The 26,347-nt window shown below is 39.3% G+C and overlaps 1 protein-coding gene across 12 annotated transcripts in view; it reads left to right on the top strand.

The window, feature by feature from the left end:
- The window catches only part of RAPGEF2 (Rap guanine nucleotide exchange factor 2), a 274,085-nt gene that overhangs the window by 166,769 nt on the left and 80,969 nt on the right, over nt 1–26,347 (top strand). For 7 of the 12 annotated variants that reach the window (XM_063458218.1, XM_063458220.1, XM_063458216.1 and 4 more), the window contains one exon: nt 3,573–3,590. The exons of 2 other annotated variants lie outside the window; for them this stretch is intronic. In XM_063458218.1, coding sequence (XP_063314288.1) covers nt 3,573–3,590 — 18 coding nt within the window. Of the gene's footprint in view, nt 1–3,572; nt 3,591–21,915; nt 22,263–22,630; nt 23,282–26,347 lie in introns of those variants that run through there. 3 more of the 12 variants (XM_063458222.1, XM_063458221.1, XM_063458224.1) reach the window with 3 other exon arrangements.

Raw genomic sequence — 26,347 nt, 5'->3', positions numbered from 1 at the left:
CAGTCAATGAGATTCAAGAAATTTTTTCCAAAACCCCATAAAACCTGTACATGTGGGGTACTTTTGCCAGGGTTTGTGATTAAGTGGCTACTAAAAAAGACTGGATATTACCCATTTTTAATACCCTTTGTTGTGTACTCTTGAAAGTGGTATGCATGATGGGATTAATTTTCATTCCTGCTCTGCTATGCATTCTAAAAGGCAAATTTCAATGTGTAAATACTGAAATGGGCAAGCTGTTCATGTGACCCTATAACTTTCTAAAACACCACAAAACCTTTACATGGGAGGCATCGTTGTACTCGTCGGACATAGCAGCATTTAAATATTTGTTTACAAAGATGTGTCATTAAGGGGTTAATGCATTATTTCCCTAATGTATTAAAATGGAGGAGAGGAAGAATCACTTATTGACTGTGTCCCTGGCTTGCTTCATTACAGATGTAATATTCTTACCTCATAAAATTGCTAAATAAAATGGCAATAATTTTACATGATGCATACTGAAGTAAATGATAGAGGGGCTTTAATTGTGTTTCTTTAGTGATGACATTATTAAACTTTCACTATGCCTCAGAGAAATGTATTATTATTTTTTAAAGTGAATCATAGTGAATCAGGGAAGTTTAGGCACCATAACAGCTATATGTTGTCGGATGTCGTTGTTGTTAGGATGCAGGCACCATCCCTCTGATCAGTTTAAAGCTATTTTTGAGTGGTTTGACCAAAACCAAGTTTCTCTCAAGCACCCACTGCCTAGCACGTTTCTTGCTAATGTGGAAGTTCCACTTCTGCTTTAAAAGTATCAATTCTTCTACATTTGGTTGACCTTGATAGGCTGATTGTGTCAGATGTCCGTCTCCGTCTACCCGGGTTGTCCAAATATGGATGAAATTGATATTGCTAATGGTGAAGGGGAACTAACACATGAGCAATAGAAACTTGTTAGTAAAATTTTACTTAATCTTCGATTAATCTGCCTGTTATTTCACAACATCCTATTAAAGGACCACTCTAGTGCCAGGAAAACATACTCGTTTTCCTGGCAATAGAGTGCCCTGAGGGTGCCCCCACCCTCAGGGACCCACTCCCACCGGGCTCTGGGGGGAGGAAGGGGTTAAACTTACCTCTTTCTCCAGCGCTGGGCGGGGAGCTTTCCTCCTCCTCTCCTTCTTCCTTGCGACGTCATCGGCTGAATGCGCATGCGCGGCAGGAGCCGCGCTCGCATTCAGCCGGTCGCATAGGAAAGCATTGTTTCCTATGGACGCTTGCGTGCTCTCACTGTGATTTTCACAGTGAGAAGCACGCAAGCGCCTCTAGCGGCTGTCAATGAGACAGCCACTAGAAGTTTTGGAGGCTGGATTAACCCTCAGTATAAACATAGCAGTTTCTCTGAAACTGCTATGTTTATAAAAAAAAAAGGGTTAATCCTAGAGGGACCTGGCACCCAGACCATTTCATTAAGCTGAAGTGGTCTGGGTGCCTAGAGTGGTCCTTTCATTTTAATGAAGGCATTCTTACTATTACTAGATAAGATATTGTGTTATTCTTAAAATTACACCACATACTGATATCTCATTATGGAATGGCAGTGCTAGCATGACCAAATTGTCAGGAAAGAGAACTAGATAATTGCTGACCACTAACTAAAGCTTAGCATTGCGGTAAAGAAATACTAAACAAAGATGTTGACTGACTTGCAATTTCAGCATTTTTTTTTTTGTAAATGTAATGGCAACAAAAAAAAAAACAAGTTAGAACAGGATATATTGTTCTGACATTATGGGTTTAAATAGAAATGTATAGAACCATGTTTGACAAATCCCAGTTAAAACAATTAAAACACAAACATCTCTGATTCCACATGCAGTTTATTTTCTAAACCCTGAGTTGTAGGGCATCGAAATCCAAGTGGCAGAGTATCGACCAAAATGGCTGATGTGGAAAAATTCCTTCATTTGGATATTTGTTACTATAATTCAGAGTTTACAGAATAAAGCCTTGCATATGGACAGCATTGGTAATAAAATAAGCGACAGGGCACATTTGTCAAATTCACAAAAGACTTGCCATACTTTAGATAAGCTCTTTTTAGTGTGGAAATATTTATATTTAAAAATAAAATGTATATATTAGGACTGTCATTTCATTGATTCCATTATTAATCACTATTTAGTGAATAAATGCAGAGAAGGTCCATCCTCTTAAGAATAGTTTCTCTTTCTCTCCACTTTTTTTTAAATTTAATTTAATTTAATTTAATTTAATTTAATTTAGTTTTTTTTTACGTTTAGAACAAGCAGCAGTTTTCAGGTGTTTCTTGTTCCTTGAATCCTAATGCATCTTCAGTGTATACAAATGCATATGTAAATGTAATGGGAATTACCGTACAGAAAGCATAGTGGGTTTACAAGGAAAACATCTTCAGTATAGCTATGAAAGACTTTCATTTAGAACAACAACATCTTAAAGGAACACTATAGTCACCTAAATTACTTTAGCTAAATAAAGCAGTTTTAGTGTATAGATCATTCCCTGCAATTTCACTGCTCAATTCACTGTCATTTAGGAGTTAAATCACTTTGTTTCTGTTTATGCAGCCCTAGCCACACCTCCCCTGGCTATGATTGACAGAGCCTGCACGAAAAAAAAAAAACTGGTTTCACTTTCAAACAGATGTCATTTACCTTAAATAATTGTATCTCAATCTCTAAATTGAACTTTAATCACATACAGGAGGCTATTGCAGGGTCTAGCAAGCTATTAACATAGCAGGGGATAAGAAAAACTTAATTAAACAGAACTTGCAATAAAGAAAGCCTAAATAGGGCTCTCTTTACAGGAAGTGTTTATGGAAGCAAGTCACATGCAGGGAGGGTGTGACTAGGGTTCATAAACAAAGGGATTTAACTCCTAAATGGCAGAGGATTGAGCAGTGAGGCTGCAGGGGCATGTCCTATACACCAAAACTGCTTCATTAAGCTAAAGTTGTTCAGGTGACTATAGTGTTCCTTTAAACAATCTTAATCAGATTTTTTTGTACCATTTAATAATTTATGATAAAGATCCAGTATTGCAGTAAGTTTTCATGCTCTCTTTTCTATCCCTGAACAACTAGAGTCTAAAAATAGTTATATCGTTTTAGTAGTATTTCATCCGTCTTTAAAGATGTTAAAAAATCTCGAGGACAAAATAGCAACAAAAAAAAAAGTGTGATAAAAGCTAAGGCATCATTGTCTGCAACTAACCACACTTGAACTGCAGTTCCCTACAACTGTAGCTGAGCATGCTGGGAGCTGTAGTCCAGGGCTGTTGGAATGCTGAGGATTCCCATGTCTTATGAAATAGTTTGATAGCCTAATTTCTTGTATTATGTTTCTATATTTAATTTTTTCTCCTGCATGGTGTTTGAACCATTTACATGAAAATGAGCTGATTGGGAGAGTTAGAGAGATGTCATTAGCATATTCTCAGGAATTGTTGCCATGTCGATTGGATATTTAATAGCATGTCTGGTAACCTTCATATTTTCCTTTCCTCCTCTTTGGCATTCATTTCATTCCGGCTCCCAGGAATGCACTAAACCTCAGGTATTGTAACCCGTTCCATGTCTCGTGTGCTGTGTGCTCATTGTGTGTGTGCATTCACTAAGCCTGTGTTTGTCCATCCCTTTGTGTTTTGCCCTTTGCCATTCATATTTCTTAAGTTTGAAGGTGGTTAAAACCCTGTTACAGTTCTTCCCACTAAGATATTTCACTTGAGTAGTGCTTTTGCATCTCTCATTAAAGAAAATCTGACAGATTCTTCCAAAAACATACCCTAAGGTGATATTTCTCCAAGGAATAGCGTATGTTTCTTAACAAGTGATATGAAATATTTACTGCTGCTGTCAGAATTCCTTTTATTTTCCTAATTTGTTTGTTTCAGGTAGTGCTAATAGTTTCTGTCCCTCTTTCCAATTTAGAAACAACACCTCCTTTACAGTATGTATGTATCATTTGTGTATTTGTTAATCAAATCATACAGCTGTTTTTCCAGTAGTAGAAAAAAATAAGGTGTAAAAAGATTAGTTACTTGGCTAACGTAATGATGGATTTGCAATGTTCAATTGTACCATTTGGAGAGATCATAACACTGAAACTCAGCTTGCATTTTAAAATATTCATTCAAAGATTGAACTTTACACATTGGTGTGCATGGAGGAGAAATATTACCAAAACCTCGGTTCTGTGGCATCACATCAATGTATACTCACAACTTTGCATACCCAGTGTTGATCCACAGGAATATCAAGTACCGTAATTCCCCCATAAAAAGTACCCATAAATTACCACATAATTAGGAATTGCTTGGGATTTCCCACCTGATAGGTCATAGGAGGAGATCACAGTGACTGAGTTGGAGGAGACACATAAAACCCCCCCAAACAAACAAAAAACATGGTATATATTTACATATGTTTTAATGTATTTCTAACACACTGAAAACCTTGATGCTACAGTTTACATTGCAATATCCCTTTAATTTAGTTTTTTATAAAAAAGAAAATGTTAATTTCATAGATAGGGAAGGTAAGATTTGTGTCTGGGGAGCAGTTGAGTCCTGTTGAGCCCAGTGACTTTACTTACATGCATACATGGTTTGAATTTGTCTCATGCTACTACATAAACAAGTAACTTATATATGAAATCATTAATGTCTTTTTATGAAAAAGAAAAATAGAGAATGCTGATTACTATATTTGTTTTGCAGACCAGTTAAGCAGGCTCATTACCATCATTAATATATACCAATATCTAAAAAGCAGAAAGTGTTGTCAATTAACAGTTACTGCTTTTAAGTAATGTGATATCGCAGTCTTACTATTAAAAATTAACAGTAAATGTTTATAGGCCCCGACGCTGAGCTGTGGAACATTTCATCTTAGCTTAAGCAATTCTTGATTTTTATTAGGCCTAATAAATACCTTTTCTAAGATACACTATGCTTTCTTTCTTTATTAGTCCTGAGAGGACATTAACTAAAAACCCAGCAGAAGCAGCCCCTTTATAAAGGTTTCTGTCCCTTAACTGGGAGGAGGGGTCTGACTCTGATTGTATGGAATCCATGGATGTTGACTTAATTCTTCTTTCATCGTCCACAACTAATTACAGCTGATTATCTACTACAGGGATAGACAACCTTAGGCACTCCAGATGTTACGGACTACATTCCCCATATTGCTCTTATACCCATAATGCTGGCAAAGCATCATGGGAGGTGTAGTCCAAAACAACTGGAGTGCCGAGGGTTGCCTATGCCTGCTTTACTATGTTCTCCAAAGCTCTATTTTCTCTGGGGCTGCTTTCGTTTGCATGCGTCTGAGGGGAAGTAAAAAACTTGTCTTTAATGTATCCCTGTCTGAGTCTAGTTAAGTCACCCATTGGTAAGTGGCATACTCGGGAGGTCTACAATACACATCCTACATTGTGTCTGAAAATTATTTTATACAATATAATATTATAAATAATAATAAAAAAAGACATAGGCACTCGAAAAATAGACCTTTGCTTTTGGCGTAATATTGAGCTGTATTTTTGTGGATGCTTAGTTTAATGTTTCTTTGGGCTATACCAGTTTATACCATGGATTGGAGTAGTGATCGACTTAGCTGGTGCTATCAGCCTTCCACTGCCATACCCTGGAACGGGTGAAAGCGGAGCATAGCTTTGCCTCTGCCATTTCATCTTTGGCTGCTGCTTACCTAGCATCACTGCTAAATGAAGAATAAATCGTTTAGCAGTGATGTGACTCCTGGCACTATAGCCACTTTAATCAATTGAAGTGGTTATGGTGCCTACTGTGCTGCTTTACTACTTAAATACATGTATCATTTAGTCACATTTGCTTTTCTGTTCCATGATCCTCTTAGTTTGAATGATTTGTGACAAACCTGATAGGCTGCATCTTGTATCTATAGACAAAGATTGATAATGTTCAAAAACTTCAGCTGTATAACTAGTACCGGTACTTTGAGTCTAACTTAAACAGAATCATTCTCATCAGCTTATTTACACACATTCTAGTACAATTGGTTGCTTATTATCTATGGCCTGCATTCCACTTTACCCTCTATAATACTCACATTTAGAATGAGCAAAATGAGCCTAATATTGAGACCTGTACTTTGTACAATTGGTTGCTTATTATCTATGGCCTGCATTCCACTTTACCCTCTATAATACTCACATTTAGAATGAGCAAAATGAGCCTAATATTGAGACCTGTACTTTGCAAAGTTGTTGTCCATAATGACTTATTAGCATATGTAGGTCTGTTGGTATACTATGCAAAAAATAAAATAAGAAATGTTTGTTGTAAAGTTGTAACTCATGCATTGAGGGTCTGAACGAATGCTAATCCATTACCTGCTAGGACTTTAGTATTAATTTACAGATAAAATACAGTGTATCTAGTCTATAAAGCTGCAAGTTTAAAGATGTATGTTAAAGGAACACTATAGTCACCTAAATTACTTTAGCTAAATAAAGCAGTTTTAGTGTATAGATCATTGCCCTGCAATTTCACTGCTCAATTCACTGTCATTTAGGAGTTAAATCACTTTGTTTCTGTTTATGCAGCCCTAGCCACACCTCCCCTGGCTATGATTGACAGAGCCTGCATGAAAAAAAAAAAACAGGTTTCACTTTCAAACAGATGTAATTTACCTTAAATAATTGTATCTCAATCTCTAAATTGAACTTTAATCACATACAAAAGGCTCTTGCCGGGTCTAGCAAGCTATTAACATAGCAGGGGATAAGAAAAACTTAATTAAACAGAACTTGCAATAAAGAAAGCCTAAATGGGGTTCTCTTTACAGGAAGCGTTTATGGAAGGCTGTGCAAGTCACATGCAGGGAGGTGCGACTAGGGTTCATAAACAAAGGGATTTAACTCCTAAATGGCAGAGGATTGAGCAGTGAGGCTGCAGGGGCATGTTCTAGACACCAAAACTGCTTCATTAAGCTAAAGTTGTTCAGGTGACTATAGTGTCCCTTTAATAATTAGATCATGTCCAGCTACAAAAGAGCATATGATACTCAAAAATCCTTTGGAAAATGAATGTGACTGGCAGAGCATCATGCGAGTTGTGATTAATCGACTGTTCTTTCTATTAATCTAACCTGCTATATTCTAGAGCAGGTGTATGCAATCTTGTGGATTACGTCGCCCATAATGTGGGCAAATCATCAAGGGAGATGTAGTCTACAATATCTGGTATGCCGAAGGTTGCCTATCCCTTTTCCAGCGTATATCTGGCACTGTTTATAGTCGGCTATTTAAAACAGATCTTAATATGATGCACGTGACAGGCCTTTTTCTAAAAGCTTTAAGTGGTCACACTAGCAAGGTGACCCTCTGTAGCCTGTACTGGCCAGGAGATGTCTACTGGTGCATGAAACCTCAAATCTGCCAGAGCTTTAATGTTCTGTACTTTTAGTACAGTATTTTTTTCTGATCAATATAGTGTGATCTAATGTTTTGCAGGGATAAAAATAAATCTAACTTTGCAGCTTTTAATTAATTTTTGGGTCTTCGTTCTAACACTGGGGTGATAACGTTACTCTGCCTAATAGATCGAGAAGACTAAGATCCCACTCGAGGACAGCAATCATTAGAATGCATAGTGTGTCAGTAGGAACTTTAGCTGAATTTCACTTATCTCTTAATCCCAAGCATCACTATATATTTGCGGAATCCCTCTTTGGTGCTTCTTTTCCATTTTCTTTTTTTATGTTTCATTATGAATTTAAATATCAGGAAATGCAAGGCCTTAAGCAATAAATAATTAACTATCTGGAAAACGGTAAGCAGTTCTATAGAAGGCAGAACAGCATTATCCACTGATACAAAATGAAACAAATATATTTGCATCTTATTAAGTGGAAGATCTCTGTTCTCTGATACAAAAAAGGAAAATAATCTACCAAATGCCTGTTTTGATGTCTGTGAAATTTGCTTTCCATATTGCTGCATATTGCTGTAACCGCTATCTGTGCCTGTTAATAATGTAATCTTATTAGTCATGTGATTTTTATGTTGCACTGTCCGTAGATTAAATGTATTATTATTTGTAGTTTCTTCATAGGTTAGTATAAAAAAATCTTTGTATTTAGATTGGTTTCACCTGCGATTGAGCTGTGTATATATATATTTTTTTAAACAGGTTTTATATTTTATTGTTAAAGAACACACATTTATTTTCCTTAATTATTTAAATAGCAAGAGGAGTGAGTCAGTCTGCTAATCTCACCCCACATTTTTCAAACACTGAACAACTCTGAACGTTCTTAAGCAAGTGTTTCCGATTAACAGTTCTTTTTATATGATGTGTCGCTGGATTGCAGTCTGGGTGGAGACAGCCAAGGTTACTATGAGAACAATTTACAGCATGCTTTTGAAAATCCAAAATATATTCACAAAACATTTAATGTGATACTAGCCTTTAAACTATCTAACTAAATGATATGCAATCCAAGAGCCAAAAGCGAGTACATCCAAATATGTCTGCGTTGACGGGGAAACCAAGCCTTTTCTGTTTATGACGGCATCCTTTTAACTTGGTGAACTATACCGTAATATTTACTTTGGTAAATCATAAAGATGGGCAATTGAGTCTTCCATTTTCCCAAGATGCTATGCATGCAAATGTGCAACAAGCACTAATTTCCAATGATCACCTGCATACAAACACTGGGTCATCAAAATTGCATGTGAGATTGTGCCAGGCGGTCTCTAATCTCTTAGGTACATATATGTGTGTTTATGTATGTGTGTGTGCATGTATATATAATACAGTTTTAATTCCAGTACCTTGTAGCTAGTCGTAGAAGGTGCAATTTGCAATTACCATCAAAGTGCTATCTACAGATGTTAGGTGGCAGCAGTAACGTTTAGCTCTTGGCTGCTACTCTGCTAATCCTTTCTATGGCTAGCATGTTTGACATATTGTAGTAGGAGAGTGTATGCTAAATAAAAAAAAAAAGTGTATAGAAATACCTTTTAATTTATTTGTTTGCTGTTGACATATTTGCTTATATATTTGCCTTTGTAGTAGAGTAACTACTGCTTAAACTGTTTTGCACAAATAGGAAGTGTATACAGCCAGTCTGTTTGTTTATGTTCTCAAGAAAAGGACAGGTATATCCATACATAAAATACTTGGTTCTCATAGGAAGCAACTTTTCACATAGCTAACGGGTGATATTTGTCCTCCCTGGATATAATTTGCTGGATCTTCAATAACCTGTGTCAAACACTGCAGTTCTGAGTTGCTCAGCCTCATGCTAAAACAGATTCTGCTAAATGTGTGGCTCCTTTCTGGTTATACATTGACGCAAAAAAGTTAATGGCCACTGCAGTGTTAAGTCTCTTTAAAATATCACTAAAGGGGACTAAAGGCTTGTGGATGCATTGCAACATTTCATACTAGACTATTTATATATACGGTTATGTTTAGGAGTTAACTACTATTTGACTATGGTAGGTGAAGCTAGTGACTCTGTAGAATTGCTGTCTCATTTGGTCCCTGATGTCCCACTATTAGTTTTGTTCCAAAGAATAACTGTGTAGGCGCTGCCCCTACACTGTGCATTCGGAAAGACTGAGTCAGTATGGCGTGCTTGTAATTATTATCAGTGGGAAAGGTTTTTAGCTGCGGTGCTTCACATGGTATATACAGGCGCTTCCCTTTAATAAACAGAGTGAGAATGCCGAGATTTCTAATTTAGATTCTACAATCTATCTGCTTTCTGATGTCATGCTCTGATTATTACAGGCATACTGGCTGTTTATGTCCCTATATAATATTTAGTCTGCTTGTAATCTTCTAGAAGGTGTTATTTAGATAAGGCCTGTGAGCCAGCGGTGAATAGTATGCAGCACAGGTTTCAGCCACTGTTGCTTGAAGTCTATTTTTATAAGTTGCATCATCTCTGCTGCAGAACCCAGGAGTCTATTGGGAATCGCTGTTCTTTTTAGTTCTCTTGAAAAGAACGGTTCTTTTCATGTCATAATTGATGCCCACGTGCTTCTTTCTTTTCTGTTTTTTTTTCTTTCTTTCTTCAAAATGAAGGACAGTTTGAAAGCTGTATAAGAAATTGAGCATTATTTTTGGCTTCTAGATTGTCACTGTTAGTCTTGGTTTCTGCACTCCTCCAGAAATGGCTAATTATTTTTTGGCTTTGGTCTTTTAGTAACACACACACACACACACACTATCTTGCACTCGTCATCTTAATTTGCTGTGTCCTGTTTTTAAACAACTATTTTCAACAGCAGGAAATCATATTTTAGATTACTGGGAAAAAAACAAAAAACACAAATATCTTTGTGATACCCAGAAAAAAAACAACATTTATGAGCAGCTTATTTCCATTTTTTCCTGGGGATTTTTAAGTAAAATATATTACAGGGACACTATAGTGTTAGGAATAAAAACCTGTATTATGTCTTCTGCTATAGTGTTCCCTTATCTATCTAGGTGTCATACCCTCTCATTAAGCTGAAGTGGTCTGGGTGCCTATAGTGGTCCTTTAAGTGGCTGTGGGGGACAAGGTAGCAAAATAGTGTTTTTAACACTATAGGGTTCCAGTGTTGAGACTCTAAAAATGTCAACATGCTTTCTGCTATTTTATGATGATTTGGTTTAAAGGAGAAAACTTTGTGTTAGTGGTTTACCCAAAGGTATGCATTCAGCCAAAATCAAATAATAAAGCTCACGCTATTTGATAATTCACCAGTTTTGCTTCTTTCTTTAATTTATTATTATTATTGCCATTTATATAGCGGCAACAGATTCCGTAGCGCTTTACAATATTTTGAGGGGGGGAGATGTAACAATAAATAGGACAATTACGAGAAAACTTACAGGTACAATAGGATGAAGAGGACCCTGCTCAAACGAGCTTACAGACTATAGGAGGTGGGGTATTAGAAACATTAGGACAGGAAATATCAAGTAGGAGTGAAGTAGAGCTGGAGGAGAGAGCAAAGCACTGTCCCATAGGAGAGAGCAAGAGACAGGTATGTAAGGTAGAGGTTACTCTGGGAGGCCATAAGCTTTCCTGAAGAGATGGGATTTAAGGCCCTTCTTAAATGATTGAAGACTAGGGGAGAGTCTGATGGCAGTAGGCAAGCTATTCCATAGGAGAGGATCCGCCCGCGAGAGGTCCTGCAAGCGCGAGTTGGCTGTACGGGTGCGAGCAGCGGTCAGGAGGTGATCACGGACAGAGCGGAGGGTACGAGGAGGGACATACCTATGGATCAGTGAAGAGAAATAAGAGGGGCTGGAATTGTTCAGTGCTTTAAATGTATGGGTTAGCACTTTGAATTGACTCCTGTAGGATACAGGAAGCCAATGTAAGGACTGGCAGAGGGGCGAGGTGTGAGAGGACCGACTAGAGAGGAAAATCAGTCTAGCTGCAGCATTCATTACAGACTGTAGCGGGGCAATACGCCTTTTGGGGATACCAATCAGGAGAGGGTTACAGTAGTCCATGCAGGAAATTACTAGAGCATGGACAAGCTCTTTGGTAGCATCTTGCGTAAGAAAGGGGTGGATGCGGGCTATGTTTTTGAGTTGGAACCTACAGGACTTGGCAACAAACTGGATGTGAGACTCAAAGGTGAATAGTTTATGAACTATTGCTGGCGATTGCAAGTACTGATTGCCACATAGGTACGGTGTTGTGTGTGTTTTAGTACACTTGCAAAATCAGGAAGAAACCTGTGGGGGAAAAAAAAAGCTGTATGCATTTACCTACATATATTGCTAACTGAGAAAATGAGAATTAAATATCATCAGTAACAGCAATGTGCTAATTCATGTCAAACAGGAAGGCAAAATGCTTCCACATATTGTGTTGGATTACAGGCCTAGTAATTCATTTTGAGACAATAGCCACTGTAATAAGCCTATGAGAATGGTATTTAGAGTGACAGAATGTATTTTGATATCCATATAAAAAAAAAAACCATACAGAACATTATTTATTTGAAAAATCTACTAACTTCCCGAGATATATAAAGCATTTACTGCAGCAAGAAGCATGATAAATCCTTTAGATTTCTTTAGGGTAATGTTTTAACATTTGTGGTGCCTTTAGATGCCAAATTTCATACGCCGGCGTTGTCCATGCACTTTGACTGCTAATGGTAAGTGCAGAAAGTTGACCAAACAGCAGTGCACAGCAACAGCTGAAAGTGCCATGTTGTTGCTTTATTAATATAATCATATTATTTTAACCAATGGATGTAATAAGCTTTTATAATTGGTATTGCTTTGTTTAAATCTGATTTGTAAACCCTTTCAACTCCATGCTCTTCGCAAAATTGCTCAGTTTATGATCCAAAGAGTTCCCTGCTCAATTTTTTTCTGTCATATGGTGGCAGTACCAGTGGGTTTTGCTCCTTCCTGTGGACAAGCATCTAACAAGCTTAATTAAATCAACAAAACCCCTCCCCCTTGCCCTATAAGAAGGGCTATCCGGCAAAACCAACCTCAGTTTCCTTTCTTGTCCCGAGAGGGAAGGACACAGCATCTGGAGGGTGAGACACACAGGCTGCTGGTCTGGGGGATTCCGGTCCGAGAGCTGCCCGGGCGGTTAGCTGAGAGACCATGCTACCTCCGTTTTGGTTACGGAGCAAATGGATACATTGCCTCTTATGCCGAGAAGGTTCCGGCGAATACTTTCTGGAGGCGGTCTTGATGACCTGCGCACAGCGGTGGAACGCACGCCCGGGAGGTGATGCGTTCCACCAAAAGTTTCCGGTGGTGCGCATGCGCATGCCGAAACTTTATTAAAAAAAAAAAAAAAAAAAAAGCGCGAAGTTTGATGCTCGGCATAGATGAAGCTGTGCAGTACCCACTGACAGCATGGATGCTTGCCAGAAGTGGTACGCCGTGTCACCAACCCCCCACACGGTTCAGAGGCATTTTGAGGTGAGGTGAATTAATCTTTCCTTCAAAATGATCTCTGTAAAAGTTTAGACACTTCATTTGCAAAAGTGTGAAGCCACGTGGTAAGAAGAGGACGAAGATGACGGACTATGATGAATTGCTGTGAGCAGTATAGGTACTCTCTATATGCTCTATGACGAATTGCTGTGAGCAGTATATGTACTCGCTATATGCACTATGACGAATTGCTGTGAGCAGTATATGTACTCACTATATGCACTATGACGAAGTGCTGTGTGCAGAAGATGTATGCAATATATGCACTACGATGTGTTGCTGTGAACAGTATATGTAATCACTATATGTTCTATGACGAGTTACTATGAGCAGTATATATACTCACTATATGCACTATGACGAATTGCTGTGAGCAGTATATGTACTCGCTATATGCACTATGACGAATTGCTGTGAGCAGTATATGTACTCACTATATGCACTATGACGAAGTGCTGTGTGCAGAAGATGTATGCAATATATGCACTACGATGTGTTGCTGTGAACAGTATATGTAATCACTATATGTTCTATGACGAGTTACTATGAGCAGTATATATACTCACTATATGCACTATGACGAATTGCTGTGAGCAGTATATGTACTCGCTATATGCACTATGACGAATTGCTGTGAGCAGTATATGTACTCACTATATGCACTATGACGAAGTGCTGTGTGCAGAAGATGTATGCAATATATGCACTACGATGTGTTGCTGTGAACAGTATATGTAATCACTATATGTTCTATGACGAGTTACTATGAGCAGTATATATACTCACTATATGCACTATGACGAATTGCTGTGAGCAGTATATGTACTCGCTATATGCACTATGACGAATTGCTGTGAGCAGTATATGTGCTCACTATATGCACTATGACGAAGTGCTGTGTGCAGAAGATGTATGCAATATATGCACTACGATGTGTTGCTGTGAACAGTATATGTAATCACTATATGTTCTATGACGAGTTACTATGAGCAGTATATATACTCACTATATGCACTATGATGAATTGCTGTGAGCAGTATATGTACTCGCTATATGCACTATGACGAATTGCTGTGAGTAGTATATGTACTCACTATATGCACCATGACGACTTGCTGTGTGCAGAAGATGTATGCAATATATGCACTACGACGTGTTGCTGTGAACAGTACATGTAATCACTATATGTTCTATGACGAGTTACTATGAGCAGTATATATATACTCACTATATGCACTAGGACGTGTTGCTGTGAACAGTATATGTAATCACTATATGTTCTATGACGAGTTACTATGAGCAGTATATATTCTCTCTATATGCACTGTTGTGTTGCTGTGAACAGTATAGGTTACCACTATATGTTCTATGACAAGTTCTGTGAGCAGTGTATGCACTCACTATAGGCACTATGACGAGTTGCTGTGCACAGTATATGTACCCACTATATGCTCTGTGTGTGAGTGTCTAAGATGACTCGGCCTCAGTAGGGTACACACTATAAAGTCCTTGTATAACCACAAGAACCTCTTTAGATGTATCCACTAGATGCTCTATGTCGCATTGTTTTGTTATCCACTCGACCTTAGTAGATGCACCCACTATATGCTCTATGCCGAGTTTGAAGTGTGGCCTCCGCTTCATTAGTTGTATGCACTGTATTAGTTAAGAATGAGAACTCAACCTCCGTGCATGCTCTGTTAGGAGTTACTTGAGGACTCAGCCTTAGTATATGCATCTACTATATACTCTGTCGAGTTGATGGGTGGTCTCAACTTCAGTAACCACTATAGGCTATTTTAGGGGGGTTCTTTTCCTTTTATATACTCTAAAAAAAAAAAAAAAAAAAGCCTCACTAGTTTATGGGATATAGGTATACTCTATATGCCTTATGTATGAGGTACTGGGAAGACAGGGCCTCAGTATATGTCTTCACTAGTTTCTCTATGGATGAGTTACCAGGATATGTATGCTCATTAGACGGTATAGAGATGGCATCTTCACAGTAGCTCATATATCTATATCTGTATCTATATCATCTCCACAGGAGTTGCGTAACCCTGGTATATGGCATAGGTTGTGTAGGTATGCTTTCGGTTCATACAAGATTCAGTATAGGTTACTGATATCTCTGGCAATTTGGACGGTTAACGAACACACACAATGTAGGTGTTTTTTTCATCAACACACTGCAGAACAGGATTAACCTCTGCCCCAGTCGTTTCAGAAATTGCAGTGGTCTAATAAATTCCGTTACTTGTAGCAGGTGATTAGCGTGTAACCTCGGTACTGTCTAAAGAAGTACTGTTGTGTATATTAAGGCGATTATTTTAATTTTTGGAGATCAGACTGAGCGTACAGAGGGAAACATTTTCTGAGACCGACGTTTCCCCAGCATTCCATATATTCTATTGCCTATTCATAAGAGTCCCTAGATCTCGTAACATGTTAAAAAAGAAATCCCACTGTTTTCTCTCCCCGATCATAGAAGAAGGGGTGTTGGTAGTAGCGGATCCAATTTTCAAATTAGATAGAGTTCATTTCAGGAAGTCTGTCTTCCGTCTAATGTTTTCTGGTTGGGGATCGCTACAGATGCTCTTTTTTAATCCCCTTCATGTTTCGTGGTAATGATTAAGGGAAAATCCGCAGATTCCAGGGGTTTTAAGGTGTATTGCTACCCTTCATCTCTTCATTCCGTAGATATGGCAGAAGGCTGTAAATTTTCATGCGCACTCTTCTACAGGGTTGGTACATCAACCGGCAGGGAGGAACCGGTGTAGGCGCTCTCTCTCTCTCCTGCATGCGGTTATCTTGCTGAGGTGCAAATTCATCTAGTAGATATTTCGGTAGTTCCTTTCAGAGGGATTGACATAGCCGTCTAGCTCAGAGAGGGTATTTGGAATTAGGAAGTTTGGTCCTTATGTCCGTGTAATTTGACTCTCTGGAGTGGAAAATTATTGTTCCAGCCAGGGCTCTGTTGACAAACTTTTCAACGACCAAGTCACTTCCTGTTTCAGTACAGGTCCCTCGGTGATGGATTACTCTCTTTGTAATGTGTCTTACTTCCGCTTACGTTTTTTCTAGTTGTCTTAGAAAATTAGGTCTATCGGAGCCTTATCCTGGTTCTTATTCCATGCTGAGCATAAAGATTCTGATTCCCAAACGTTCAAAGCTCTATCGGTCTCATGATGTATAGGGATCTACCCTAGTGGTTCTGTAGAGTTTCAGGTTGATAGCCTGACTACGGCTAGGGTTCTTCTTCATCATCTAGGTCTGCGGGAAGATTTGTTTGGCTATGTTGCTTGGCAACTATATATCCTGATTAAAGGTCTTCTTTCTGATAAGGGTTAGAAAATGTTTTGGGGGATTTTGGGAACACCCCTGCTGGTGTGTTTCATTCGTCTAAAAACCCTTGCTTTAATGTCTTCTGGTTTTTTGTTCGGCAGGCTTCGGCGTTTTCTGCTTTGAGGTCCAGGCCTTCAAGCCTGAGAATCCTGCTGTTCTTAGAGTTTACATCCAGATTTTAAGCTTGAGGTTTTTTGTAATCTGCCAGGTCCAGACGTCCTCCTAGAGTTCTGTTTTCCCTTCCTGGTATTTTTGTCCTTGAATTTTGATATATTTTGTTACATTTTTTTTAGGTAACACCCGTTCGATCCTGTTAAAGGGTTTCCCTTACAAGTTTTGTTTCTCCAGGACACCTTCTTGGGGGCCATCTTATCGGCTAATATGTTCAGAGAGCTTCAGTCATTTTTCATCCCCAGATGATTTTTCAGTATTGCTCATGGACACGGTGGTTCTTCACGCTAAACATTTTTTTTTTCCCTACGGGTTGGTACTAAGTGTAGCTTGAAGGAGCTTTGTAATGTCTCTTTTCCTAGGACTGAAGAGCTCAGTTATTCTGGTCCTCTGTTTGTTAGCCTCCCATAAAAGGTGTAAGGATACAGTGATTCCTGCAACTCTTTTGTTTCATTTGACTCAGGCGAGTATGTTGGTTGGCCATTTTCTCCCGGTGGTCTTCAAGTTCCGGCTTCTCTCAGGACGCTTGGAGTATTGGCTGCCTCTGGGCCAGTAAGAACACTTGTTTTTTCTAGTGGCCTTCTGTTAGGCACCATCTTGGGCTTCCATTCCACATTTTCATAAAGCTCTACAGGTTAGAGATGTTCTCATCCTCTGAAACGGCTTTTTAGGCGTATAAGTTGCGACCTACGGTGACATTGAACCCGCCCTAGTTAAGGATCTTGCTATATCCCACTGGTACTGCCACCATATGACAGAAAAAACAGAAATTTTTACTTACCGTAAATTCTTTTTTCTTAATATGGTGGCAGTACAGCTTCCCTCCCTCTATTTTACATTATCTTGATTCAGTATGAGTTCTATTTGGGATTTTTCTTGCTACTTACTGAGGTTGGTTTTGCCGGATAGCCCTTTTTATAGGGCAAGGGGGAGGGGTTTTGTTGATTTAATTAAGCTTGTTAGATGCTTGTCCACAGGAAGGAGCAAAACCCACTGGTACTGCCACCATATTAAGAAAAAAAGAATTTACGGTAAGTAAAAATTTCTGTTTTCCTTTCCCAGAATGGCTTAGGACTGCAGCAATTTGCAAAAATCACTTCATCTATAGACTGCCCCTTGGTTCTGTTCTTCCTTTCCCATCCAATACCAGTCCACATTGTGTGTGTCATGTTCACTCCACACTAAAAACAACCAGGAAGATACTCCACCAGTCAGGATCCTCTCCTTCTGATCTATGTTGGTTTTCCATCTGTCCTGCTCAGGTTAATAGGATATTTAGTCAAGTCCTCAAGATTTAATCGTGGAACATTTTCTTTGCATGCCTGTTTGCAGGTTTGTGAAAACTCTCTCTGAGAACTGAAGAGGGAAATAGAGGGATGTTTTTTTTATATAGACTTGTTCAAAGTTGCCTGTGTGAAGCAGGTTTTCTGAGTTATGGTCCATACAATGCTGGAGATTTACAGCTCCCATATTTCTTTGTGGGCCTTAAGAAAATGATATGAATTTGAGTCCATACAACATTTGATTTGTCCTAGTTCAACACCACTTGTCTAAAGGGTGAAAAATACTGGCACTAATGTCACCTTAATTTTTTTTATTTTTTTTTAATGCATTCTGTAATTAAAGCCTTTTAAATAATCATAATTGTAGCCAATTGCACAACTTCAATAAGGGGCAATCTAAGCAGCACAGCGGTGTATACTGCTTGTATGGATAATGAAGTCAATGAGCTCTCTGTACCAATCTCTCTGTAGCCTGTTTTATAGCGGCTACTTTTGATTGACTGAATGCCTGGATCTGCCAGATTATTGTCAGATCACTTCAAATTATAGCACAAAAAGCATATGATGTCAAGTTCAATATGGTAACGTGTTTATATGTATCATGTACAGCAGTATTTTCTTTTTGGAGTTCCTCTTGGAACTGTGGTTCCAGAGTCTGTTTTTATTTATTTATTTATTCTTTTGCAAAATCTGTTGTGGGACCATGAAAAAGGATCTGTCAGGATTATTGTGTAGGTGATAGTACCCTGATCTCCTTTAGCCTCGACCTCTTCCTTCAGCCTATTACTACTAACTTTACCACTATACAAAATCGCTATAATTCCCTCTGGCTGTACAGGCATTCATTTGGAGTGCACATTCACAGCATGTGCTATCCTCTAGAAAGGCTTTCTCATATAATAAAAGCTATGTGACGTTCTTTGAACAAGCCTGTGTTGTGTTTGTGACTAGCTCTATTCATGAAAAATATATGAAAGGAGCTTCGTTCAAGTGCTGAATGAATGAAACTTGCCTATTTCAACTATGTCACCCACCGGATACTGGTAATAAAAAAAAAAAAAAAATGCTTCACATTCCAAAAGTGAATAATAGTAGCATCATGTTTGACTAAGGTTTCAGCCACATTGTGAAAAGAGGAGATTTGCAGTAAGAATATGAACCTCTGGGAGTAGCATTTTTATTTTAGTATATATTTTTCTTCTAAGGGCATCCTAGATTCAAATCAATATGATTGTTACAATGATGGAGAGATAAATCATTCTATATTATGGAATACTTTGGTCTCCTTTTCAGTTTGGTATTTGCTAGAATTTAGAGCTTACTGCTGAACTAATATGGAATACATATTAAAGGGATACTATAGGTGTCTCTAGCTTAATGAAGCAATGTTTTTGTATAGATCATGCCTTCTCACTGCTCAATTCACCACCATTCAGGATTTAGGTCAATTTTGTTTCTGTTTATGCAGCCCTAGACACACCTTCCCTGGCTGTGACTCTCATAGCATGCACCAAAAAAAAAATAAAAAAAAATAGCATTTTTAATCAGATGTTAAAGGGACACTATAGTCACCTGAACAACAATAGCTTAAAGGACCACTCTAGGCACCCAGACCACTTCAGCTTAATGAAGTGGTCTGGGTGCCAGGTCCAGCTAGCTTTTACCCTTTTTTTTAATAAACATAGTTTAAACTGCTATGTTTATACTAAGGGTTAAGCCAGCCTCCAGAGCCTCTAGTGGCTGTCTCATTGACAGCCGCTAGAGGCGCTTGCGTGCTTCTCACTGTGAAAATCACAGTGAGAGCACGCAAGCGTCTATAGGAAAGCAATATGAATGCTTTCCTATGCGACCGGCTGAATGCGAGCGCGGCTTCTGCCGCGCCTGCGCATTCAGCCGATGACGTCGCGAGGAAGAAGAGGAGGAGGAGGAAAGCTCCCCACCCGGCGCTGGAGAAAGAGGTAAGTTTAACCCCTTCCTTCCCCCAGAGCCCGGCGGGAGTGGGTCCCTGAGGGTGGGGGCACCCTCAGGGCACTCTAGTGCCAGGAAAACGAGTATGTTTTCCTGGCACTAGAGTGGTCCTTTAATGAAGCAGTTTTGGTGTATAGAAGATGCCCCTGCAGCCTCACTGCTCAATCCTCTGCCATTTAGGAGTGAAATCCCTTTGTTTATGAACCCTAGTCACACCTCCCTGCATGTGACTTGCACAGCCTTCCATAAACACTTCTTGTAAAGAGAGCCCTATTTAGGCTTTCTTTATGGCAAGTTCTGTTTAATTAAGATTTTCTTATCCCCTGCTATGTTAATAGCTTGCTAGACCATGCAAGAGCCTCCTGTATGTGATTAAAGTTCAATTTAGAGATTGAGATACAATTATTTAAGGTAAATTACATCTGTTTGAAAGTGAAACCAGTTTTTTTTTTCATGCAGGCTCTGTCAATCATAGCCAGGGGAGGTGTGGTTAGGGCTGCATAAACAGAAACAAAGTGATTTAACTCCTAAATGACAGTGAATTGAGCAGTGAAATTGCAGGGGAATGATCTATACACTAAAACTGCTTTATTTAGCTAAAGTAATTTTGGTGACTATAGTGTTCCTTTAACTTACTTTAGACTTTTTTGTCTTATGCAAATTGAACTTTAATTACATACAGGAGTCTCCTAAAAGGGCTAGCCAGTAATTAACAGTGCAGGAGATCAGGTATTCTAAATTAAACAATATTTTTGAATGCACAATGTCTGCCACAAATTAACCTATTTCTTACATGCTAAAGCAATTGAATTGTAGTGATTGTAAAAAAAAAAAAAACCCAGAAATGATCCCCTTTCTGTGTATTGCTTTTATCTTACTAGCATGTCTACTAGTCATGTTTTGTAGAATCAGGTTTCATGTGCCTTATTAACAGTACTTATAAGGTTTTGTAAAACACATAACTGATGAATCCAGTTGCTTTTGGTTTATGCACAGTAACCAACTTACGTATTGAGTTTGGGTTACTAAAGCACAGATTTATTTTACTTGCATGAAATGATACCAGATTCTTGTTTTCTACTGTTAACAGTGGGTGTTGTACGGTCCTTAAAGATTGTAATGTCAATTTATGTTCAGTTCGGTTTGTGCTTACGTTGAATAAACAACGTTTCATTTTAAAACTTTGACATCAGTCAGAGAAGGTCTCGACCTAGTGTCACTTGTTGCATTGGGAGGTACCACACGGAAGAAACATTTCAGTAAGGGAAGGATTTTGGTGTGGGAGGAAAGCTGGAGTTATACAACAACAGCAGATGTGATGGCAGGTGTAATGACAGATCAGCTAAGATTGAACAAACAGGATGATGATACATTCAACAAATGGCTTCTTGCTGCTGCATTTTGGACCAATTCACCAGGAATTATACATCCCCATAGAATTTCTAGTTTATCATTCGGTCCACACCTTAAAAATTAACAGCTAGAAAAAGCTCTTGGTTTTAGTGCTTTCTTAGTGTGCTAGCTTTATGAGGCATCTCCAAATCCTATAAAACCTTTGAAATTACAAGGACGTTGTTGGAAGCATATTAAGAATTGTAGTAGATGGCTTTCATGCTTGGTAGCATCATTCTGATTAACAAGGAGGCCCCTGCTTAGCTGCACTATTTTTACACCCCAAAGCCCTATTGAGGAGCACGAATACAATCCTGTTACCTTGCATTGCTGGGCATCTTTAACACTAGTCCCATGCCCTGCCTTAGGCAGATGCCATAACAATAACGCACTGCTTTGCAGCCATGATTCTGCTGAATATTTAATGGAGGATTTTATTTTGTGGGTCTGTGGGAGTGAGTCAGAGAGGTGACATAAGCAAGGTAAGAGCCATTAACGTTTTCACTGCTGAAGGACATTCACGGTATTGCAGGGCACAGTGGTGTGGGCTTCTCTGTGGCAATGCAGTGTCATAGCATGGGTGTGCCATGAGGAAAGGAAGACTGGCTATCCAGAAGCACCTTTTTGAATGATTTGTCAGTCAGAGCTTCTTTATAGCATTACTTTGACTTCATTGGGCTAAGGAGGAGTTGGCGTTTGATTGGAATCCCTCCTTCTAAAAGCTGCTGTAACGCAGACAGGAGGCTGCCAGTGACTATCCGGGTTGTCCATTTATACCTTAACGATTGAAAGAGTTAAGAACGTGAGGGGGCGATCCTGGAGGAATGTATCTTTCATGTGAGTTGAATATTTCAGAATATGAGGAGAGAGAAGACTGAAGGAATCAATCTGCTTACTGTTACATCAGTAGCCCTGCATATTCTGTGCCTGTGCAGGTTAGGAGACACACTGCAGTCACTTGTTTTTTCTGCAGGAAGCAGCAATGCCGTTCCCTTCCTAAGAGGAATTTATTTCTTATTTAGAAAAGGAAGCCTTCTCGCTACCCAGGAAATGGCTTTCCTTGTGCGTTGCTATGCCAACTGCCTGCAGCCATGGTCCTCCAAAGTAAGCACAATAATGTAATTATATTGGCGTATTACATTCTGACTCTGGGTATTTGGAGAGGAGGGGGAATTTTAGTGTTTGTGTGTTTTTATGCGTTACTGTAATATTAGGGATTCAGAGACGTGATTGCTTAATGTGTGAGAGACGGACATCATTAAATTAAATGTCCATCAGTGTCACACGGCCGTGATTAATTGTGCAAACTTGGTTAGCTGAGCGTATAGGAGATCACTGGTCACTGTTCAGTCTGCATCCTTAGCATCTATGGAGGAGGTTCTTATTCACACACACACACACACACACAGTGCCCTGAGCCCCCTCCCACACACATACATGTACTCGCTGCTAGCAGTGTTCTAAGTGCAGTGCATGTCACATTGAGAGCGAGGATCTCTAAACCTGCATCTGCAAATGAAACCGGTGTGCTGTACTGTTTGCATTGCCTGGCTGCTTTCTGGGGGCTGGCTCCTACTCTCTGACTAATCCAATACAGTATTAAGCCTTTTTGGAAAAGACTCTGTGGGCGGTCAGCCATTTTAGTTTTTTTTTTTTTTTTTTTTTTCACCTCTCACCTCCTCCCCTCCTTTGCCACTTCCAATCTCCCTCCTCCTCCTTCCCCCCTCTCTTTTTTTTTTTCTTTTCCTCCTATTCTTCAGTTTCAGCTATGGTATTGCTGCTCTGAAAGAATGCCGGGATGTATACGATTTCAGTAGTCACTTTGCATACTGAGATGTAAAACATGGAGACAGTTCCCATTGCAAGGACTGCTTTGCTGCATTCGAAGCTGAAATTTTTTTTTATGCTCTCCGTCAGCTTCTCTCTCACCTTTACTGGGATGTTTTTAAGATTATTTTCCTACCATTCTCGTGTTTTCCTTGCGTGTCTGTGGATGTGAGCTTCCCGTCCGTCAGCGGTGTACACATGATGTTTAGATTCATTTCAGTCTCTGTTTCCTCATTATGAAACCACTTGCATTCTCATCTAGCCATGGAGTTATGGGGCAGCAGGAGAAACATTCTGTGAGTATTCAGAATTCAATATGAAAATCTGCATTTTTCATGCCTTTAGATCATGCAGAATATGCCGGGTAAAGTAAACCTATGATTTTAAATTTTTGTCTGTTTTCTTTTATTTTAATTTTCCATGTTTTATTTATTTATGTTAAATCGTGGCACTCTGAAACTCTGTTCTTCCAGCCTACAAATGGCAGCAGCTGGTACGTGTTGCTTGTCAGCATATATTTATTTAATTCATTTTGAATCTATTCTTTATACGTCTTTCTTTAGCAACAGAATAATCCAAGTGATTGTTTTTTCTTATTCAAAACTAGAACTTGATATTATTGCTGTTATTGTTGTTTTATTTGTAATATAAAATCCCGCATGATCTTTCATTTTCATTTCGTAATGAGCCTAAGTTCTTGTTAAAGTGCATTTATCAAGGGTTATAATTGTGGGTTTCTATGGTGATCAGTAAAATGATGAAGCTTGTAGAGGAGTGTTACTTACAGCATGTTTGCTTCATTTAACCTTTTAATTACCATGCCTGTCGATAATTATGCCGCAGGCAGTTACCTTATATATTCACCACCTGATCATATTACTAAACTGCATCTGTCAGAGTGATGGCTGATTGAATAGATTATGGCTCTTGGCTCTAAAGGGGTTAATTAGATTGTTCTCTTGCATTATAATTGATCCCATGAGTCAGCTCCACTTTTGTCACTCGGTAATCCCTATGTGCTGCTACGGTTTATTTGAAACGCATGCCTAAGCATATCATCACAACTCCAACCTGGTCAATCCTATTCCATTTAAATGATTGGTGGGAAGGAATTGGCCACTTTTACCTATATGGAGACCTAGCAAAGTTAACATCGCATTTCTCATGTATGGTAACAAAGTAGAATTAAAATCACACCATTCTCTGTTATGGAGCACCCTACTTTGGTACACCGGGGCCTCATAGTTATATAATGCATTGGTTGCCAGTAATACTGAGCAGATGAATATTTTGACTAAGTCAGCCCTTTTTTTTTTACTTCTCAGCGTATTTTTCTATGCCTGTCATATACCTTTTTGCCGACAAACAATATTATAAAATATTTCAAAGAAATGTAGTCTGTTTTTGAGAATTTAATGATTTGTGCACATTTGCCTCAAAAAAAGTTTAGAGTTTGCCAGAAATTTAGCACTGATGCCCAAAAAGGTACTCTTTTGGTAAATCTGTGAATGCTCCTCTATTCTGGCTCCTCCTACCCCCACAGCTATGAGACTTTGGTAAATAGTCTCAATTTATTATTTTTTTTTTTTTTAGTTTATATCCTCTTAAATGTATGTTTGCAAATAGATTGCCTTATGTCTGTATATTGTTTTGATATTGTTTTTGTATGTGTGTATATAGAGCCACATACTTTGCCTTTCAATTTTGCTTCTACCCCTCCCCCAACCTCCCCAATTCTTTACGCTTTGGGATGCCAAAAGATTCTTTTTTTTGGGGGGGGGGGGGGGGGGGGGGGAGAGAGGGAGGGGGTGCTGGAAGGGGAGGGGGTCACCATCTAGATCACTGGTTCTCAGCTACGTACTCAATGAATACATTTTAGTTAAAAGCCTTTTTGATCAGAACTGGGGGAATCTCTAAAATTTGCTGTAGGGTCTTAAAGGACTTGTTGAGAACAATTGATCTAGACTACTTGACCTCCTCTCAACTCAGAATGTGAACCCTGATGGCAGGTTCATGGGAATGGTGTGTGGTCAGTGTTGTTTTTTGTTTATTTTTATCTTTACTGTGTCTGTGGACTGAATTTTGTTTTTAAAAACGAAAAGGCTCTGTGATGTAATTCCAGTAAAATACAAGTTTAGCAGGCTAAGATTGCCACAAGGCATATGTATGTATATGTGTTTGTAGTATCAGTTAGTTAATAACACGTAGCTAAGATACTGTCATCACTGTACTGACCAGGTGCAGGAATGTAAGAACTGGAATTACGCGTCCCTCTCCTTTGTATCAGATGAGCCACGTGGTTAGACCGGATGGATGAGTTTAGACTCTATTCATTAAATAGGTTAAGGGTATGTGTGGGTGTAGTTAATTGTGGGAGGAGCTACAGTGCTATATAAGGAATGTACTCTATGTATTCAGTACTCAGACTTTGCTGTATTTTGGTGACGCTAGTCCCTCTGAGTCCCGATCGGTGATCCAATAAAGAATCTCTTCCTTCCTGAAGAAACCTGTGTCCATCTCTCTGTGCTTGGCTTCCGTCAGTTTCTCCGGTATCATTTGGTGCATTGGCCGGGAAGCTCATCGTTCAACGGTAGCTGAGAGGCAGAGGCGTGAGACGGTCTATCTTTGCCCACGTTCTCTACGGCTGCACCCCTGAACTTCTGCGTGGACCTCCCTTCGTCTCGGCGCCACTGGTCTGTTGTCCAGGAGATCATCGGCCTCTACGTGAGAAGTGCTGGGGTGTCCCCGTCGATGAGTGTGAACTCAGGTTCAGGAACGAGGAGGTAAGATAACTGCTGTTTTAGACGGCAGGACCCGCTAGGGGTATACCGATTGTGCGGTAGGCCCAAAGGGGTTTTTGAATCTGTATCTGCCCCCTCTGTCGGAGGGAAGGAGCGAAGGCGCACCGCTCGATCGAACGCTCTTTAGTCAGACCGTTTGATTTGGTTAGTCAGGCGGGGTCCTGGTGTAAGATAGCCCTAGCCGGACACCGGTGTCTTGTCTAGACTAGCGTTCTAGGGTGTATATTACGTTCGCTAGGTCGGAGGGACCGGGAGACTAAGCGGCGCCTGTGTAAATTCGGTTCGCTAGTTCTCATCCTATCTGGGCTAAGTGGGAAGGCGTGTAAATTTGGAACCCACTAGACTTTTGATAGTACGACTAAGAGGCGCCTGTGTAAATTCGGATCTCTAGCTCGTTGTATAGTGCGACTAAGAGGCGCCTGTGTAAATTCGGATCTCTAGCTCGCTATGTATATGTGGTGATTGGGCAGTGTGGCTAACCAAAACGGGTGTATATAGTTTTAGGTAGTCCATTCAAGGTACTGGCCAATAGTTTAGTTGGGAATTGTAAATGTGTTAACG

This window comes from Pelobates fuscus, chromosome 6, assembly GCF_036172605.1.
Source record: "Pelobates fuscus isolate aPelFus1 chromosome 6, aPelFus1.pri, whole genome shotgun sequence".
Lineage (NCBI taxonomy): Eukaryota > Metazoa > Chordata > Amphibia > Anura > Pelobatidae > Pelobates > Pelobates fuscus.
This window is presented reverse-complemented; position numbering and strand designations above follow the sequence as displayed.